Source organism: Psittacula echo (assembly GCF_963264785.1).
Source record: "Psittacula echo genome assembly, chromosome: 1".
NCBI classification, from domain to species: domain Eukaryota; kingdom Metazoa; phylum Chordata; class Aves; order Psittaciformes; family Psittacidae; genus Psittacula; species Psittacula echo.
Window position 1 is genome coordinate 161,428,568 of NC_137735.1, and position 19,638 is coordinate 161,448,205.

General features: G+C 50.3%; 1 protein-coding gene across 1 annotated transcript; it reads left to right on the top strand.

Annotated features, from left to right (window-relative positions):
• The first annotated feature begins 1,818 nt into the window (after window positions 1-1,818).
• SLC35B4 (solute carrier family 35 member B4) lies at window positions 1,819-18,465 on the top strand. Its single transcript, XM_080624420.1, has 10 exons — window positions 1,819-1,985; window positions 7,253-7,366; window positions 8,351-8,453; window positions 9,798-9,847; window positions 10,970-11,051; window positions 12,340-12,400; window positions 13,364-13,473; window positions 13,692-13,767; window positions 14,685-14,760; window positions 15,802-18,465. Exons 1-10 carry the CDS (start codon window positions 1,909-1,911, stop codon window positions 16,046-16,048), a joined length of 996 nt encoding a protein of 331 aa, XP_080480546.1. The 5' UTR covers window positions 1,819-1,908; the 3' UTR covers window positions 16,049-18,465.
• The last annotated feature ends 1,173 nt before the right edge of the window (window positions 18,466-19,638 follow it).

The following is a 19,638-nucleotide window of genomic DNA, read 5'->3' on the forward strand; positions in this document are numbered from 1 at the left end:
CCCCAAGGCTGCATTTCTCTGGCAGACCATCCTCCTAGAGGGTATGTCCAAGCTGAAACTCCTGGAAATATCACAATGGAGGCTCCAGAGCCTTTGGATCTATGATGCTTTTATCAACAATAATAGAATGGTTTGGGTTGGAAAGGACCTGAAGATCATCCAGCCCGAACCCCTGCCACGGGCAGGGACACCTCAGTGTTTCTATCTGCAGCCAAAGCACACGATGTAGCCAAGGATTCCTGGGTGTCATTGCTATAGTTTCCAGGTTTTCAGCTCCTGGAAGCGCTGAGGACACATGCTCCATCCACCCTGAGTTTCCAGCCCCCATGTATGGAGTCTGGAACGCTGGGATCACCAGCTTGGAGTCAAAGAGCCTATAAACTCTCTCAGTGAGCTGAAAAATGGGTAATCCTGGCAGTTCTGCCCCTGTCATTAGCTGCTTTTAGCAGCAGAGAAGCTGCCAAGGCTGTCACATTCCCTGAAGAGCTGGAAATCATAAAAGGAAGTGCTTCATTTTGGGGCTGACCATAGTTCTTTGCAGTGTGCTCACGGGATTTCACACTTGTACTCAAAGAAAGACTTGGGTCTGATTCCGATACAAATTTATTTACAACAAAAAGAAATATTTACAGCCTGAAAATCCCACTTTTTGATCAATTTGGCTTCTTTTGCTCACAGAGGGCTTTGGCAGGTGCCTAAAAGGGCTCTCCATGCAACCCTATAAGATAGTTCACTGCTGACTTATATGTAGCTACATTAACAGCAGAAAGCATGAATTGCTCCAACTCCATGCAAAATCACTCTCTAGGTACCGGGGATAAGGAGTAACAGGGCAACAACAAAATCTAATAGGGACAAAGTAAAACTGAAGGTGCCACGGACACTGTATTAAGCCCTATGGAAAGTCCACACCAGATCCATGTCAGGGCTGGATCCTTGGAGTTGTGGGGTTTTGGTTCATGTCTTTACCATGATGGCCAGGACATTATCTTCACCTTGACAAGAGAAGCTGAAGTACCCTGCCATGAAAGCAAATTAGCAAACACATCATTGCACATGCTATTGGTGCCTCTGGGTGCAGTTTGTCCCCACATCAATAATCCTCTGACCCAAATCCTCCATCTCCAGCAGCACGATGCCCTTCTCTGTCACTGGATTGTGCGAAGAAACACCTCACCCATCCCTCTAAATGGGCTGTGTTTTCCTCCATCTCCCCCTGTGAAGCAGCGGGCTGCTTCTGGTGCTGTCGGACCCACACCGTCCCCAAACCACCCCAATGCCACCATTTGTGCCCCTTTCCCTCCCTTCTCCCCTTCCCACACCCTCCTTGTCGCCCTCGACTCCTTCCAAGCACACAATTGCTTTTCAAACTCAGTTTTGCTGCCTCAGTATCCCGTGTTTCTGATTCCGCCATGGTGCCATTCATAAGGGGCTTGCCTGTGGCCCTGAGCGCATGGGAGGACCTCCCGGGAGGCTCCACCACAGGCCTCAGATAAGCTCGATTTCACATCAAAGCGATAATTTAATGGTCTAAACCCCAAACCGGCAATTAGCGGCTGTTTCTCAGCAGGGAAGCAGCGTTTGAGCTGCCCCCTCTCCCTTCTCCAACCCCCTCAGCGCAGAACCCTGCACCGCCATTGCCGCACGCCGCCACCACGCAACTACAACTCCCATCATGCCCCGCGGCGCCGCGCCACTGGCAGGAGGGTGCGGCCATGCGCCGCGCGGGATGCTGGGAGCTGTAGTCCAGGCCCTGCAGCCGTGGCGGTGTCGGTGAACGGGCAGCGGGCGGGGACCGAACTACCCGCGGCCGGGAGGAAGCGGGGCCGGGCTCGGGAGCGGGGCCGCGGGCCGAGAGAGGGATGCGGTGGCGGCCCGGGACGCTGCCGCGCTGCTTGAGGCAACACCATGCACCCGGCTGTGGCGGTGGGGCTGGTGTTCGGCGGCTGCTGCAGCAACGTGGTGTTCCTGGAGCTGCTGGCCAGGTGCGGGGACGGGGAGAGGCCTCGGGGGCAGCGATGGGATCGGGGCGCGGTGTCCTCCACCGGCTTCAGGGTTTGTGAGGGGAGGACGCGGCAGCGGTGCCCTGGGGGTCTCCAGGAGATGGAAGGGGTTTGGGGTGGTGGTGGGGGTCTGTGGTGATGGGCTCTGTGGCCCCGGTGGGGTGGCCGGTGCCCTTCATGGCTTAGGAATGCCAGGGTTCCTCATCGAGGTGCCAGAAGGTGCCCGGGTGTGGATTGCCAGGCCCTGGCCTTGCTGTGTCAGTGTCTGATGGGGTTTTGGGGGGCTGTCCCCCCCAGCTTGGGCTCAGTCTGGTCCTGCCATGGTCCCAGCACTGGGAATCTCATGTCTGCGCTGACACAGGGACCATCACATGCATCAGTCCAGCCCTAAAACCCCACTGATCCCAAGTAACAGCTGAAATCCCAAGAAGACGATGTGCAGGAGCTGGGTAGGGATCCCTGGGGACAGCAGGCAGGGCCGAGGGAGCATTTTCCATCTGGAAATGTGATCTTTGGTAGCATCACGCAGCTGCAAAGCCAAGGTGGTGATGGCAACGAGTCCCTGTGGTGTTTGGAGCGAAGGAGAATTCCCAGGTTGCAGTGAGAGGAGGGCTGATGTTTAGGGTACTGTGTAAGTGCTGTGTCACCTTCCTTGCCCTTATGGAGGAAGGCTGGCATGGCTTGGAAAAGGTGATGGTCTGCTGGTTTTGCGTCCAGGGTCGGTCAGCAAGCTGTTAAAGGCAGAAGTGCTTGATTTAACTGGAAGAAAGTAATGATTAAACTGGTTCTGTGCCTACAATCATAGTAAGTCAGTGTGGAGCTGCATCCCCTGACCACTCTGTACTGTGTTCACATCATAGAATCACAGTTTGGGTTGGAAGGGACCTTAAAGCTTATCCAGTTCCAGCCCCTGCCGCAGGCAGGGACCCCTTCCACTAGAGCAGGTTGCTCCAAGCCCTTGTGTCCAACCTGGCCTTGAACACTGCCAGGGATGGGGCAGCCACAGCTTCTCTGGGCAGTCATTCATAGTTAAAACCTGCCCTTACTTCCTCCCCAGCTTGATCAGAGAAAAAGGGAGTGCAAAAGGAAGCCTGCCTCTATAAGCCAGCAGTGGGGATATTTGAAGCTAAGTGGGAGGCTGGGATGCAGGTACCTTAACACAGGTTGCACAATCACTCATCAATCCCTGTGTAAATCAAGAAGCTGTTCCTGGGGGAACAGACCTTTTGTGGTGAGTTCTCTTTCCTGTCAGGGATTGCTCTGACTTCTGCATTTCCTGTTGGCTTGTGCTGCAGCATCAGTGAGGGAGAAGGTATGGGTCCTTCTAATGTGAAGAGAGCTTTGGATCTGGCTTCTTCCGTTTGCTTGCCACTTAGGTTTGTGTATCCTGAAGCCAGACCTTAAAACAAAACTGAGCCGTTTGGCCCTATTCAGAATTAGGTGTCTGAACCCCAGAAGGGATTTTGAGCAACAAATTCCAGAAATTCAATTGCAGACATCAAGGAAAAGCTGCTTTTCACATACAGGCTTCTCTTAAGCAGTGCCTCTCATTCCCCTGTTCCTAACAGCTCAGTTCCTGTACCCCTCACTTGTGCAGTTCACCTTTGGTCCCTGAGTTGGGGTTGCGCTGATTATTTCTTTGGGTCTTGGGGTTACCTGGAGAGAAAAGTCTCTCCTGGAAATGAATCTTCTCATAACAAGCCAAGTCCTGGAAGAGGATCACAGGAAAAGGCAGTGACCAGACTAAGAGTCTAGTGAGGGGGATTGGGAGAAATTTGTTAAGGATTTATGAGGATAGAGCAAAGGAGTGGGAAGTGTTTAGTCTAGAGATGCCTGAGGACAGACAGAAGACTTTAAATGTGTGGAGAATGGCTGCAGGGAAGAGGAGAGAAATTTTTCTGCTAGGCTCTGGAGGCAGAACAAGAAATAAGGGGCTTAAATTGCTATGAAGGGGATTTAAAGGAGGCCAAAAACCAGGTTTGCTCCTTCTCAATGTAGTGAAGTGGGTTTGTGAGAGAAAGAGCATGAAAAGTCCTTGTTAGGGGGTTTTAAAGAGCAAGTTAAACTTAAGTCCTGGGCAGGGCAAGAAACACCATCCAGTTCATCCCATGATCCATGATCTGCTCTTCACCTTCTGAAGCTGTGTCCTTGTGAGGTGCCTTCTTTGTAAGACCAATTGAGGCTCTGCATGGTGGATATCAAGGTAGGGGGTTCTTCCCTGTACGGTGCAAATGGGGAGGTTGCTCTTTGCAGGGGCTGTTGAAGGAATTCCCTACAGAGCGTGGAATGTTCTGCACCGTCTTTCATCCCAGCATCTGCTGGGGCTGTGAGACAGCCCAGGCAATCCCATCCTAGTAGATAGGCTGACAATTGCATTCCAGTGTTTTCACATTGCTTCTGGAGGACTCGTTACCAGTTAGCTACAGCTAAAGCAGATCCTTGTGGTTGATATATCCACGCTTCTTGTCTCTCCTTTTAGGTCTGTCAGTGTGTTAGGATTGTGAGTGAAGGATGGAGATACAGCCTGGAGCTTTCTTTGTCTTTTACTATCAGTCAACATATAACCCTGATAATGTGAGGTATATGTACAGCAAGGATCTGTAAATGGGGAGGAAACAAAGTCTAGTGCATGGGAACAGTCTGGGTTTATTCCAAGTTTACACGTGCTCTGTATTCCCCTATAAAGTTTACAATCCTGGAGCCTGGCCTCTCTCTACTGTTCAGTATCTCTTTACTTCCCCAAGTCACTTCCAAACCTCTTAACCTCATTGCACAGCAGGAATTGAGGTCTTATGGGTGATTGAGCTCTGAAAAATGTGAATATTGGCAGGTGGGTAGAGAGGAGGGGCTCAGGCTAATGCCTACCCCATGGAAAATGCAGGGAGAAGGTGGCCTTTTCAAGTGCTCTTAGGTGGCAACTGCTTGCCAGCTCTGCATTATCCAGTGCTGCTGCTTCTGAGAAGTCTTGGCGGGTGACAGAGGAGATTTTGGAGATCAGGCCTTTGGCTCTGCTACCCAGGAGACAGCTTGGTTATTCCGGTTTTCCAGTGCATCCCTCAGCTTGCATTCGGTATTCTAGATATAAGGAGGAAGTTCTTTAATGTGAGGTGCTGAGGCACTGGCACAGGGTGCTCAGAGAAGTGGTAAGTGCTCCATCCCTGGCAGTGTTCAAGGCCAGGTTGGACAGAGTCTTGGGCAACATGGTCTAATGTGATATGTCCCTGCCTATAGCAGGGAACATAGGGGTTGGAACTGGATGATCTTAAGGTCTTTTCCAGCCCAAACCAGTCTGGGATTCTGTGATTCTACGAAACGCTGTCTAGACCCACCCTCTAACTACTTGTGATGGGATGCTGTATGAGCAAACTGCATACTTGTGCACTAGGGTGAGGATTGGGACTCAGTGGTGTGCAGCTTCTCCATTAAGTCCTTGGCCTCAGTTTCTGTCTTGCAGCAGAGATAGGGGAAGTACTCACTTAAGTTCCCATTTCCTGCTGCAAATAACAGGGAGCTTCCTGATTATGTGACATGTCACAGACTCCTCTGAGCCCACAGCTGACTGTGTGCCTCTAGGAAATCCTTTCCTGCTGCCTGTAAGCTTCTTAGGAAGGAGGCAGGCTCTGCAGTGGGCATGTCTGTAGGATCACCATGCAGGGAGTGTGGATTGTCAAGCTGTTGTGGGCTTGTGTGTAGTTCCTCTTCATCAGGGATAGTAGTGATAGGACAAAGGGGAATTGGTTTAAACTTAAACAGGGGAGATTTAGGTTAGATATAAACCAGAAGCTCTTCCCTGTGAGGGTGCTGAGGCGCTGGCACAGGGTGCCCAGAGAAGCTGTGGCTGCCCCATCCCTGGCAGTGTTCAAGGCCAGGTTGGACACAGGGGCTTGGAACAAGCTGCTCTAGTGGAAGGTGTCCCTGCCTGTGGCAGGGGGCAGGAACTGGATGAGCTTTAAGCTCCCTTTCAACACAAACCATTCTATGGTTCTTCCCTCAGAATAAACACACGAGGTTGATTTGCTCAGAGGTGGTGTCATTTTCACTACAAAGGCAGCGATGGCTGCAGTGCCTGGGTCTCTGGGAGGAGAAAGATGCTCAGCTAAGAAGGTCTCTTTCAAGGTCAGACACTGCTTTGTGGCTTAATGATACAACCAGAACCACAGATACTACACCTTGCTCTGCAGGCCTGGACCTGAGCATGGCACTTCCCTCATGCGGTGGAAATAAGCACTATTGGAAATCCTGCTGCTTTCCTCCTGGGTGGATTCATCATTTCACCTGGCCTCTAAAAAGTACAGCAGCTTGTAGGTAGGGAGAGAGCCCTATCAGAACCACTTCCCTATCAGAAAGGGGAAGATCCATAACCACGGTTAAGTCAAGTGTGTGATGTTGCTCATTCAGACTCTGCACCCTGCAGAGCTCTGAGATGTGGCAAGTTTCGTCTTTCACTTCCAGACCCAATTCACCACTTGACCCATGGTCACAGAAACAACCAGGTTGGAAAAAACTTTTAAGAAAATCAAGTCCAACCGTTCCCAGCACTGCCAAGGCCACCACTAACCCATGGCACTGAGGCCTCCTCTCCACGGTGTGTGAACACTTGCAGGGACGGTGACTGCAGCCCTGCCCTGGGCAGCCTGTGCCACTGCCTGAGCACCCTTTGGGGAAGGAATTGTTCCTCAGCTCCATCTAAACCTGCCCTGGTGCAGCTTGAGGCCGGTTCCTCTTGTCCCGTCCCTTGTTCCTTGGGAGCAGAGCCCAGCCCCTCCTGGCTCCATCCTCCTGTCAGGCAGTTGTAGGGAGCCATCAGGTCCCCCCTGAGCCTTCTCTTCTCCAGACTGAACCCCCCAGGTCCCTCAGCCCTTCCCCACCACACTTGGGCTCCAGGCTTGCTCCAGCTCCATTGCCCTTCTCTGGCCCCGCTCCAGGACCTCAATGTCTCTTCAGGCCCAGATCTGAACACAGAATCTGAGGTGCAGCCTCACCAGTGGGGGTGGCTGCTTATTACCTCTTTGGTAATGTTTGAGGAAGAGATTGCTGCACATGTGTTTGCAAGCACAGATGAATAATACCTGCAGGGAGGTGCTGAACAAAGGCAATGTGAGAACCTGGGCAGATAAAGCAGTAAAGCCCCTCCAGGTTGATGCTCACTCTGGGATTATGAGCTGTGAGCCTCTTTTTATCAGAACCCAATGCAGTGTTTGTTCTCCGTGGCATTGCTTGCATGCTTGTGTTTCTTTGCCTTTCTGCAGGCAGTTTCCAGGATGTGGGAACATAGTGACATTCTCCCAGTTCCTGTTTATTGCAGTGGAAGGCTTTATCTTCGAAACCAACTTTGGGAGGAAGAAGCCAGCCATACCAATAAGGTATAGTTGTTCTGAACACTTTTGCTAGGCACAAATTGTCTAGTTATCTGTTATCTCCAGAAGTGTTTAATAAAATGGCTTATCAATTTATCCTGGCTAAATCCCATCTATTGTGCAGTATTTGTGAAGCCACATTGAGAACCTGTCGTGCCTGATAAAAGATGAACTCCTCTTTTTTATGAGAATTCTCAATAGGAAATTGCCATCAGATACTTCCCTGTCCAAGCAATAGGGCAGTGTTTTGCACACTGAAGAGTTGGCTGTGTTTTGAAGAGCTTTGCTGTGTCTTTGGGGCTTGGTGCAATGAGTGTGGGAGGGAGAGGTTTACTGGAAACACAAATTCACTTCTGCATTTCTCTGTCAGGGCTGATCTTGTCCTGGCAATGGCCTGGCATGTTCCTGCTCTCCTCCCTGGCACTCAGTGGGTGAAGTGAAGAGTTTTAGTGGGGTTCCTTAGCAGATTGCCTGTGGCAACTGAGTGTTGAGACAGAGATCCTCATGGCAGGAAGTTGAGGGCAAGTTTAGTGCCATTCATGGCTGCGTCACAACGAGGAACTATAGTCCGTGGAGGTGTAGAACCACGGAGGTGGTGCTCAGCCTGGATTTGAATGGTTTCTCCTTCCACTCAGGGTAGTGATGCCTGCTGGCAGACATTGAATCCCCTCAAATCAAGCCTTGTCTTATGCCACTGCCCTCAGAAAAGAGGGATCTGGAGGAAGTCCTTGCTAAAAGATCTCATGTGGAGTATCCTCAGCTCCCCTTTGCTTCTGGAGTTAGTATAGCTTGAGTCAGTGCAGGTAAGGTTGCTTCCTGTCCTAAGGACTTGCCTGTTACATCCAAAGGGGACTGATCTCCTTGTCACAGCCCCAAGAGCTAGGGCTCCTGCTCAGCTCCAGACTTTTCCTTGCAACCCAAAATCTGTTCCCAAGGTGACTCCCAGCATCCCAGGGAGGTCAGCTGGTTTATGTTGGTTCTGTGTTTCAGGTACTATCTCACCATGGTGGCCATGTTCTTCACTGTCAGTGTGGTGAATAACTATGCTCTGAACTTAAACATCGCCATGCCACTGCACATGATCTTCAGATCAGTGAGTACTATCATCCTTTTCCTCCTTATGTGACATCTCTTCCTGTTATCTCTGCAAGCACTGTCCCTGCATGTGTTCTGCCACCCACTCTTTCTCTAAGGGCACTCCTGTGCAAATAGTAAACTCCATGTAACTTGTAGGGAGAGCAACTTTGCTCTGAAGGTTCAGTTCCAATTCTAACTTTCACAGTGTTGATCATTATATTTCAACTTAATGGACAGAGAAGGAAAGAGGCTCAACCTGGCTTTATATTTCCAAAGGTGATGGGGAAGTAAGTGACAAAACCAAGCCCAGACTCTGCCTGTCAGCTCTGGATGAACTGAATTGCTGGCCAAGGGCATCCAGCTTTCCCTTCCATCCCACAGCTACAACAAGTGGTCCATGTCCTGGTGTAGGTGTCTTGGTTAAACACCCAAGGTCAGAGAGCATGGATTTGGCCTAGTTCCACCTCCACTGTTACTGCATTGTCTTTGCTTTGCAAAGCGCTATTAAAATGCATCTTTACTTAAGTGTAGATGAGCACCAGGCTACCATATCTGTTAAAACCAAAGAAGATGAAGTCCCAGCTATTTGGAGTAACAGAATCTGCTGGGCAGATCTACTGTTCTCCTGCAACACAGCATGGAGTTGATATACCTGAAGTAAGGAGAGGTTAAAAAGAAGAAAACCAGACAACATTCAGAGACCTGTCCTGCATGAACCATAATGGATGGTTCTTGTATTGCAGCCCTCCAGTCAATTTGTGGAGCCATATTTCTGTTCCCCATTAACACCACAGCAGGTTCTGGTCTGTAGCACACACAGAATGTCATGAGGGAGCCAAAAATGGGGAAGATCGTAGTTGCCTGTTTGCCCCAGCATCCTTGTTCCCAAGCCACCCAGCTCAAGTTCTCCCCTCCTCCTAACTGAAGTGGGACTCATAGAATCATTTAGGTTAGAAAAGCCCTTTAGGATCATCAAGTCCAACTGTTCCCCAGCACTGCCAAGTCCACCACTAAACAATGTCCCTAAATGCCACATTGTATGTCAAAAAAGTCCTTCCAGGGATGGTGACTCCACCACTTCCCTGGGCAGCCTGCTCCAGGTTCCAGTGCTTGACAAAGCACTTTACCCTTTGGGTAAAGAAATTGTTCCTAATGTCCAATCTAAACCTCCCCTGGCACAACTTGAAGTTGTCTTGTCTTGTCCCCGCCTTGCCAGTCTCCCTGATCCTGTTCTGGCACGTCTGTTGGTGCTTTGGCACTAGTTGTATTGAGTTTGTGGTGTTTCTCTGCATCCCAGTGCAAGGAATTTTGTTATGCTGACCTTCTCTTTTGTTTTAATCCTCTTTCTTTTCCTCCCCAGGGTTCTCTCATAGCAAGCATGGCTCTAGGTATCATCATTTTGAAGAAAAGGTAAATCAAAACCTCTTTTTACAGCACCAGGGAATGCTTTGCCATTGACTTAATCCTGACTGCTTAGTGCCCTTTCCTGTTAAATATTCTTGGTTTACTGGTGGGGAAACTGGGACATAAAGGTATGCCTGAACTAGAGGCTGGAATAGTTCCCCCTTGCATTCCCACCACCCTTCACTCCTTCATTTAAGTCAAGCACGGAGTGAAAAGAGAGATTAACACATCACCGCAGCCTTCTGTGTTAGCTCTCTTCTTTCCTCTTGCTTCTGTGAGGCCAGTACCACTCCTGATGGATGGTTGTACTGGTCTGGCTGGGATGGAGTTAACTTTCTTCATAGCAGCCCATATGGTGTTGTGTTTGGGATTTGTGGCTAAAACAGTGTTGATAGCACATTGATGTTTGGGCTGTTGCTGAACAGTGCATACACAGTGTCAAGGCTCTGTTTTTCCCACTCTGCATCCCTAGCAAATAGGCTGGGGGTGGACAACAAGTTGAGAGGGGACACAGCTGGGACAACTGACCCAATATGGCCAAAGGGATATTCTGTGTCACTTAATGTGTGCTGCAATAGAAACCAGGGTAGAGGAAGAAAAGGGTTGGGAGGAATTGGCTTCAAGATGGCCATGCTTATGGGAGGTGATGAGTGATCGCTTTTGCATGGTTTGGGGGTTTTATTTTCCTCCCTCACCTATTAAACTCTGTAGCTCAAGCCATGAGTTCTCTTGTTCTTTTCCCATCCCATGGAGTTGGGGGAATGAGTAAGTGCTGTGTAGGTGCTTGGCTGCTGTTGGGGTCACCCCGCCCACATCAGGTCAGGAGGGTCCTCCCAGTACTTTAGGGTCTGGCTGTTGGACCAGTATGAGCACATCACCTGCCACTCCATTACTACGCAGAGATCCAAGAGGGATCCTCTGCCGCAGGCAAGGAGATGTTGGTCCAAATGCTCCTTTTTTGTTGCCGTTGGAGTGAGTTGACCTTCTCTCCAGTGTTAGGTAATGGATATGTGCCCATTACTCCATGTTCACACCAGTGTAATGGAGCTAAATGCAATGCAAGAGAGCAGTAGATGAATGACATGAGGCTGAGCTGGGTCACTGACATCTCTCTTCTCCCCCGTGCAGGTACAGCGTATCTAAATATATGTCCATAGCCCTGGTGTCCATGGGGATCTTCACCTGCACTTTCATGTCTGCAAAGCAAGTGGTAAGGATTGGAAAGGGCCTGAGGGCAGAGCTGTGAACCTTATTGACAGGAGGAGCTGCTGTCAGCACCTTCATCAGTAATTCCCTTTGCTTGACTATTAATGGAAAGATAAAATGTATCCTGGCTCTAAATATGCTTCACAAAAGCTCTTGTTCCTGGTTTAATTTTCATGTGGTTTGGAAGGAAGGGATACACACATATGTGTGGTTTAGCTTAATTCCAGGTGCCTTTTAACCTGTTTAGGTTGCTTTTTGCTGACACTAAACCATTATTTATAACACTTAGAAGCTGTTTTACTGTGATGTGTTGCAGTAGGAGCAGTGAATCTTAAACAAAACTCATCCATCTTAAGCCTTTGCTCTTTTTATCCCAGAAGAGATTGTCAGCTTTCAGGCTAGATTATTCCAGACCTGTTCTCATCCAGTGTAACTTTCTGTGACCCTTGAAATAAAGTGCATGTATTTGGAGAACAGGAGGGAATGAAAAAAAATCCCTGGGGTCAGCACCTACAGCCTGATCTTGTCAGCTGAAGACAGGAAAATGGCATAAAGTGGTGGTCAAGGGAAAATCGGTTGCACTTTATCCAGCTCTGAGAGACTGGGAATAAACCAGCGCTGTCAAACCTCCAAGTTCCTCACCACTGAATTGCTTTTTATGTCCTCAGAATGTCTGAGAAGGTCTGTGCAGTGCAGCTTTGCTCCGTATTAGCCCATGTGCAGTCATGGAGTTGTGGGATAGTACAGACAGTTGGGGCAAAGGTGAGTTAATCTAATTTGCCCTGAACTACAGTGGAAAAGAGTTGAGCCAGGTCATGCTACCTGGAGTTTTACCCTCAGCTAGCAGCCTCTACAGGCCTGGTTTCCTCAGTGTCTTCACTGCAAGCCAGAGCCCTGGTTTAATACCTGACTGGGGCTTGCCCAAACCCCTTGTTCCTTCCTGCACACTCATCTCTGAGTTGAGGACAGATGAGCTGATGGGCTGTCTGAGAGCTTTGTAAGTGTCATTGATCAGCTTTGTGGTTGAAGAGTTCAGTCTTTTGCTAAGCTAGGGCGTTCACTTCAGGAAAGCTGCTTTCTTGGTCAGACATTTACACTTTCTGCTGGAATCTGGTGCATTCCCTGAGCAGGATGGAAAGCAGGGTGTGCTGTAGTCGCTGCCACCTCTGTTCAGAGAATATGAGCTTGGGTTTGCTTGGAATACAACACACACACCAAGAGTGAGGTACAGGCAGGTTGAGCTGCAGGGACATGGTGGCTCAATGTGACTGTGTTGTGTCTCCCTCCACCAGGCATCTGACTCCAGCTTAAATGAAGAGGATGGACTCCAGGTTTTCTTGTGGTGGCTGCTAGGTGAGTGTCACATCTCTAGCTGACCTTGCTGGGTCAAGACTCGGCTCTCTGATGTCCTTAAAGGCCTTTTCCAACTTAGTAGATTCTATGATTCTATGCGGGTTGTGTGAAGCAGATGCTGCTGGAAGTCCCTGTGCTGGGTTTAAGTTGTGCTGAGCATCTGGTGGATGTTGGTTTGCAAAGGAATAGGTTTTGGGGCACCCATCAGCAGCTTTGTGCAAGGAGATGCTCTTCATTTGTCGAATGAGGTAAATACGGCATCTAAGCGGTTCTTCAAGGTAGTGGTTTAGTGACAAAGTGAGACTGCAGTCATGCATGTTTGCAGGTATCTTCTTGACTTCTTTCTGCAAAAGAAGCCCTACCTGACACACCTGATGTTATGAGATAGACTGCAGAGAGGGAGACGGGCTGTGGCTGATTCAAGTGTTCATTCAGTATTTAAAGGAGGTGATCCTGACCCTCTGCTCTGCTCTGGTGAGACCCCACTTACAGCACTGTGTACAGTTCTGGTATCCTCAACATAAGAAGGATATGGAGCTGCTGGAGCAAGTCCACAGGAGGCCATGGGGATGATCAGGGGTTGGAGCACCTCCCATATGGAGACAGGCTGAGAACACTGGGGCTGTTGAGCCTGGAGAAGAGAAGCTGCGTGGAGACCTCAGAGCAGCTTCCAGTGTCTGAAGGGGGCTACAAGGATGCTGGAGAGGGGCTCTTCATCAGGGACTGTAGCGATAGGACAAGGGGGGATGGGTTCAAACTGAAACAGGGGAAGTTCAGGTTAGAGATAAAGAAGAAGTTCTTCCCTGTGAGGGGAGTAAGACACTGGATGCCTGTGTCCCGAAGGTTGTTATCAGTCTTACCAAGTCTGGACTGACTGAAAGCCAACTTGTGGGAGCCTTCAGGCTGGTTGACCTGAGCTACGCCATGCTAGAGCAGTGTGGCAAGGCTGTGCTTTTCTTCCAGGTATTGCTGCGCTCACCTTCGCCCTCCTCATGTCTGCCAGGATGGGGATTTTCCAAGAGACCCTGTACAAGCGGTTTGGGAAGCACTCCAAAGAGGCCCTATTTTACAATGTGAGTCACCACATCCTTCCTGTTGCTTTTAGTGGGCAGATAGAACTGCTGAGAGAATTCCTTCCCATCCCATACGCAGCACAAATCGAAAGGATGACACACTGCAGAGCTGGAGCAGAGAAGTGTGTGCTCTCATCCAGATGTGTGAGGCTGCTTTCCCAGGATGAGAAGTGGGCTGGGTGCACATAACATGTTAACATCATGTCTTTTCTCTCCAGCACGCATTACCACTCCCTGGCTTTCTGCTTCTTGCCCCCAACATCTACCACCATGCAGTCCTCTTCAGCCAGTCAGGTAAGTGCTGCACAGATGGATCCTTGCTCTCACACCTTTCTGTCCTCTGGAAAATGCCATAGGAAGCTTTCATTCCAGCAGTTTTGCACATCAGACTCTTGTCTTGGGATGTTCAAGTGAAATTCAACAGGCTTTCCAGCACCAGAAAGCTTCTGTATCTCTCAGCCCTGTCATTAGGTTGAGGGAGGGGATTCTGCTCCTCTGCTGTGCTCTGAGGAGCCCCTCCCTGCAGTCCTGATCCAGCTCTGGGGCAACAGCACAAGAGGGACGTGGAGCTGTTGGAGTGAGTGCAGAGGAGGCCATGGAGATGCTGCGAGGGCTGGAGCAGCTCTGCTCTGGAGCCAGGCTGAGAGAGCTGGGCTGGGTCAGCCTGGAGAAGAGAAGGCTCCTGAAGGGGAGACCTTAGAGCAGCTCCAGTGCCTAAAGGGGCTGCAGGAAACCTGGAGAGGGGCTTTGGACAAGGGCCTGTAGGGACAGGACAAGGCTTTAACCTGCCCAAAGGGAGATTGAGATGAGCTCTTAGGCAGAAGTTCCTCCCTGTAAGAGGGTTCAGAAATGGGAGTAGCAGGACCCAGGTGTAAACAAAGTCCCATTGGCTCTTTTTTTACTGGTGCTACACTGGCTTTGCTGTGTTAGCACTCTCAGAGCCACACAGTTGATTCGTCCAGTTTTAACAGTGGGACAGCCCTGAAGAAACCAAGACAAAGCTTATCTGAAACTCTGGCATTTGTCATTTACCAAAGTAGGAACAAGATAACTCTCCAAAATCAAACTGTGCCTACACCACATCCTGCCTAACACAGCAACAGCCTCCTGTAGCTGCAGTGGTCAGTGCTGGATGGGATAGAGCAATTTCTCTGTGCATCATCTTTAAGCAGTAGGAGAAAGTGACCTTGCTCCATCCTTTCTCCCTGCAGAGCCATTCCAGGTCCCAGTGATCGGCCTGACCCTGCCAATCATGTGGTTCTACCTCCTCATGAACGTCATCACTCAGTATCCTTTGAAAGCTCAGCTTGAGACGCCACGGAGGTGGCAGAGATGGCAGTGGAGTGGGAGAGGAGCAATGGGGTGGGGATATAAAGTCCTTGGAGTCTTCCCTGTGTTTGGGAGCCGATGTGTGTGTAACTTGGATAATAGAGAGTGGAATTTAACCTGGGGCTTACGATTTTTTCCAGGGTAGCTGAAATCTGGCACCACCTCCCCAGGGACAGGTTGATTGTGGTAAACTCACTACAGTTTTGCCAGGCAGCTCGAGGTAGAAGGGACACATCAGGAGCTATCTGGAATATATCAGTGTAGAGTCTTCAGGCAGAGAGGAGAGGTCTGAAAGTCTGATGAAGCTGAGATGCCCTCAAGAAAGGGACCCTTCATCTGAGACACTCTTGCCATTTTCCTCTCACTGTTCAGAGAACCTAAGTTGCTGCTCAGGCTCCTCCATGAAACCCCCTTATTTAATCTGCCTTTCCTATACCCTCTCAAGGGGAAGGGGAACTTATGCTGATGGATTTAGAGGGGATATAAGGCAGAAGCTCTTCACTGTGAGGGTGCTGAGGTGCTGGCACAGGATGCCCAGAGAAGCTGTGGCTGCCCCATCCCTGGCAGTGTTCAAGGCCAGGTTGGACACAGGGGCTTGGAGCAAGCTGCTCTAGTGGAAGGTGTCCCTGCTCGTGGCAGGGATTGGAGCTGGAGGAGCTTTGAGGTCCCTTCCAACCCAAACCATTCCATAAAGTCTGGATTTATCTTCCCTTGACTCTATGGCAGGGACTGTAAACCCTGTGTGCTATCAACCTTTCACCAGGCTCCTGGACTGGAGTAGTTTTGCTGGCCCATAGCAGGGTTGGGGGGAGATTTGGGGTGTCTTTGGGGTTTGCAGTGAAGCTGTTCACAGCTGTGGAAACACTGATGTGACGAGAAGGGAATCTTATTCCCTCTATAGCCAGACTTGGGTTGCTCATTGCCCAATCCTCATTCCCAAAGGCTTTCCAAGGTGTCCTCCTTCTTCATCCCTGATGTCCCCTTACCTCACCTATCCAGATACGTCTGCATCCGTGGCGTGTTCATCCTCACCACAGAGTGCACGTCCCTCACGGTCACACTGGTGGTGACGCTCCGCAAGTTCGTCAGCCTCATCTTCTCCATCCTCTACTTCCACAACCCCTTCACAGCCTGGCACTGGCTGGGCACTGCCTTCGTCTTCATGGGGACTCTCATGTACACCGAGGTGTGGAACAGCCTCGGGCCCTTCCTGGCTCGCTGGAGGAGGAGGTCAAAGGAGGAGTAACAGCCTGGGACCTCTCTGCAGGGACCTTTTTATTGTTTTATAGAGCAGAGCAGCAGGGAATGCCCCAGAAGGGGTTGTTTTATCACACAGGGGAGGTGTTGGCTGTGCCAAGCTCCTGGGAAATGTGGAGCCTCCCCTGGGAACCTACTGAAATGGAGAGACAATGCGGTTATTTTTGCAACCCCTTTTGCTTCCAGCTTCTCCTCCTGTTTTTCTTTTCCCATTTGAAGAACCCTTTGAAAGTAATGGAAAAGCTGACCCAGTTCTCCTTTAGGAGCCCAGCCTTCTTGTGGTGCTGCTGTCCACTCTTCCCCCTTCAACGAGCTGGACCCTGAGCCTCTTTGGTACCATCCTTTAATGTTCAGGGGCACTGCTATTTGTGCAGCGGGTTGTTGGTTACACTGGAGATTCCAGGCCTGGCTGTTAACCTGAGTCCTTGTTGCCTGATCCTATTACCCCTGTGCTCCTGTAGAGCCTTCCAGTCTGCCCAGTAGGTCCCTCACTGGGGAGTGGCTCAGGAGGCTGATTCCCAAGCCAGCACGTTCCCATCACTAGCAGCAGGGAGTAGTTGAAGTGCTTTGAGGCTTTGCTGATGCATAGGATAGTTTGGGTTGGAAGGGACCTTCTAATCTCATCCAGTCCAACCCGCCTGCAGTGAGCAGGGACATCTTCAACTAGATCAGAGTCCTCAGGTGTTGCCGTGATACTTCACCAGCCAGAGGGTGTCCTGGGTTCTTCCTGCCCCTGTTAGGTCCTCAGGAGAGGTCACTTTCCAGTCGCTTCCTACTTTTCCCCTCATCACAATCATGTGCAGTGGGTTTTGTTAACAACAGCCTGTGCTGAGCCCCCAGTGCACCCTTGATCCCCCCTAGATCCAGCCCCACCTCAGGGTTCAAATGATGCCAAGGAACTTAAGGGCCAGTACAACTGAGCTTATTTCTGCTGCTGGGGGCTGGTTTTACTGTCCCTTCACCTGGTTCTCTTCTCCCGCCCCTTGGGCATCAGCGTCGCTTGTGGCATTTCTGTGCATCATAGCAGCATCCAACTGGTGCAGGATTGGTGTCTCCAAGAGCCTTGGGTGTGTGTCCCAATGAGTACAGGCAACGTGTGGCCAGCAATTTGAGGAGCAGCAGCCGCAGCTCTTCCAGGAGCTGCTCAGTGTTGGGCAGAGCAAGTTATCTCAGCTTTGGAGCATGAGGAGCACTGTTTTGTGCTGCCTCAGTTGTCCTGGAGCACCTTGTTCCCATCATCATGATGCTGTCCCTGCTCTGCTGTGATAGTTAAAGCATCCAGAATGTCAACCTCATTCACATCCAGCTTGGCCAAGTAAGGACTGTTACTCTGCCACCCAGCATCCCAATAGCTTTCCAACCCATCTCCCACTGTCAGAGCTATATCCAGCCCATCCTGAGCAATGGCCACCTTTCCAAAACCTCCTCCCTGATGGTTTTGTTGCTGTTTTTCACCTGTGTCACAGACATGCCCCTTCCCAGCTCACCATAGTCTGATCATTGGTGGGTGGAAAAGGGGAAGCCTTGATGCAGTGCAAGTGCTGAAGCACTGGTGTGTTGTCAGCATGGTTTTAGCCACGGACCCAAAGCCCAGCAGTGTATGGACCACTATGGAAATGATTAACTCCATCTCAACAGTGGTATGATGCTGATGGGACCCGCAGCAACTTCCTGAGGTGCTGTGAAGGGGGTTGATTTTTCCTGAGCCTGGAAAACCTTGGTTCTTGAGTGTCAGACATGGGATGTTTCCAAGGATTCAGTAGATGGGGACACTGGTTCCCAGCACCTCCTGTGGGTCAGGTCCCCCTTCCATCTCCTTGCATGGGCACCAGGATGAAGGATATTGCTCCTCAAAGCTGTTAACAGAGAGCTTCAGCTGCAGTGGGGAAGGAGAAGAAGGCACCACAAATTCAGCATCAGGGACTGAGTAACTGGTGGGGATTTAGCAGAGCAATAGCTGCGCAGAGCCTGAGTGAGTGTAACCTGTACATAGACACTCACCGGGTCACTCTTCGTTTCGAGATCACATCTTGTCTCCAGTTCCTGTCCTACTGGTAGGTTTGGGGCTACTTGGGTTCCCTTCTTTTAGCCATGTGCTGTCCTTGGTCTTCTCTCATACCAAGTGTCAACGATGGGTTGAGATTTGTTGTTGTCAGGGCTATTTTTATGTGACTTGTGTCTTTCTGTATATTTATAACTCTTACAGTATCATAGAAGATGCAGCGATTCCCTTCCTGCTGCAGGAGAGCATTGAGCTTGCCCACTTGTGAGACAAAGAACGGTCCATGAAGAAGGGGCCCCATTAGCCAAAAGCAGTATTTAAATCCAGGTTTCTCCCCCACTGAAAAATGGGGCTCCTGATGTGCTTGGTTTTAGTGTTCTAGAGATAATAGCACAGATTTTTCAGCAGAGATTGGAAAAGTGGGTGAGCCAAAAAGCTTTTTGATCAGTGTTGAGCTTTCGGGTCGGTTGGTTGGGCTTAGGGTGATGCTTTTGTTGGGTTTTTAAAATACGAAATAAATCTGTCTTATCCTCTTCAAAGTGTGCTGGGTTTGTTTCTCCATCCATGCTGTGCTACTGGAATCAGCTGCTGGCGACTGGAAAATACACAGAGCTGTGAAGTCAAGTAATTCCTGGGGCTCTGAAATCAGCACACAACTTGTCCTGCTGTTACATGAGAGAAGATAGAAGAGGCTGAGCCTGGCTGGGGTTTGAGGGGAAGACCCATCCCTCCTGCATTGAAACACCTCCAGAGTGCCCTTGAGCACCGGTACCCCCAGGCCTCACTACCCCATGTGCTCCCCACATGTGTCCTCCAGGGCTTGGTGATGCTACCCAGAATGTGTGGCCCCATCTGTGGTTCAGTCCAACATAAGCCTCTAGATGCTGCCATGAGGTGAGAAGCTGCCTTCCCCAAATCTCCTCTTCCTACTCCTCATTCACAGAGGCTGACAGGGAGCTGCAGCTCAACCAGTGACGTGCCATCAGCCTGTGGTGCCAGTAGATTCCTGTTGTGGCTGTTTCCTTCCCTCTCTGCAGCACCAAGCCGGGACCATCCATCTCCTCCATTCCTGTGTTGTTGCTTAAGTTTAGTTAGCTGATTTCCTTTAACTGAATTCCTTTGGTTTTGTCTGGCTTATGTAGAATCACAGAATCATAGAATAGTTATGGTTGGAAAGGACCTTAAGGTCATCCAGTTCCAACCCCGCTGCCATGGGCAGGGACACCTCACACTAAACCATGGCACCCAAGGCTCTGTCCAACCTGGCCTTGTAGTCCTTAGCATACAGAGCTGAACTTGGTGGCATCTTAGGCTGAGTCAACTGGTGCTTAGTTGTGTACATCAAGGCCTCCAGACCACTGCAAATGGGAAGATGAAGTTCCACAATACCAAGCCCTTGCAGCATCTCCATGGCCTCCTCTGCACTCACTCCAACAGCTCCACGTCCCTCTTGTGCTGCTGCCCCAGAGCTGGATCAGGACTGCAGGGGGGGTCTCCCCAGAGCACAGCAGAGGGGCAGGATCCGCTCCCTGAGCTGCTGCTCACGCTCTGGGGGTGCAGCCCAGCACGGGGGCACG

Excerpts from the sequence above, each read along its gene's own strand:
- SLC35B4 (XM_080624420.1), top strand. The coding sequence starts at position 1,909 with ATGCACCCGGCTGTGGCGGTGGGGCTGGTGTTCGGCGGCTGCTGCAGC. Across the intron at positions 9,848-10,969 it reads ATCATCATTTTGAAGAAAAG|GTACAGCGTATCTAAATATA; the intron begins GTAAATCAAAAC and ends TCCCCCGTGCAG. Across the intron at positions 14,761-15,801 it reads CTCATGAACGTCATCACTCA|ATACGTCTGCATCCGTGGCG; the intron begins GTATCCTTTGAA and ends TCACCTATCCAG.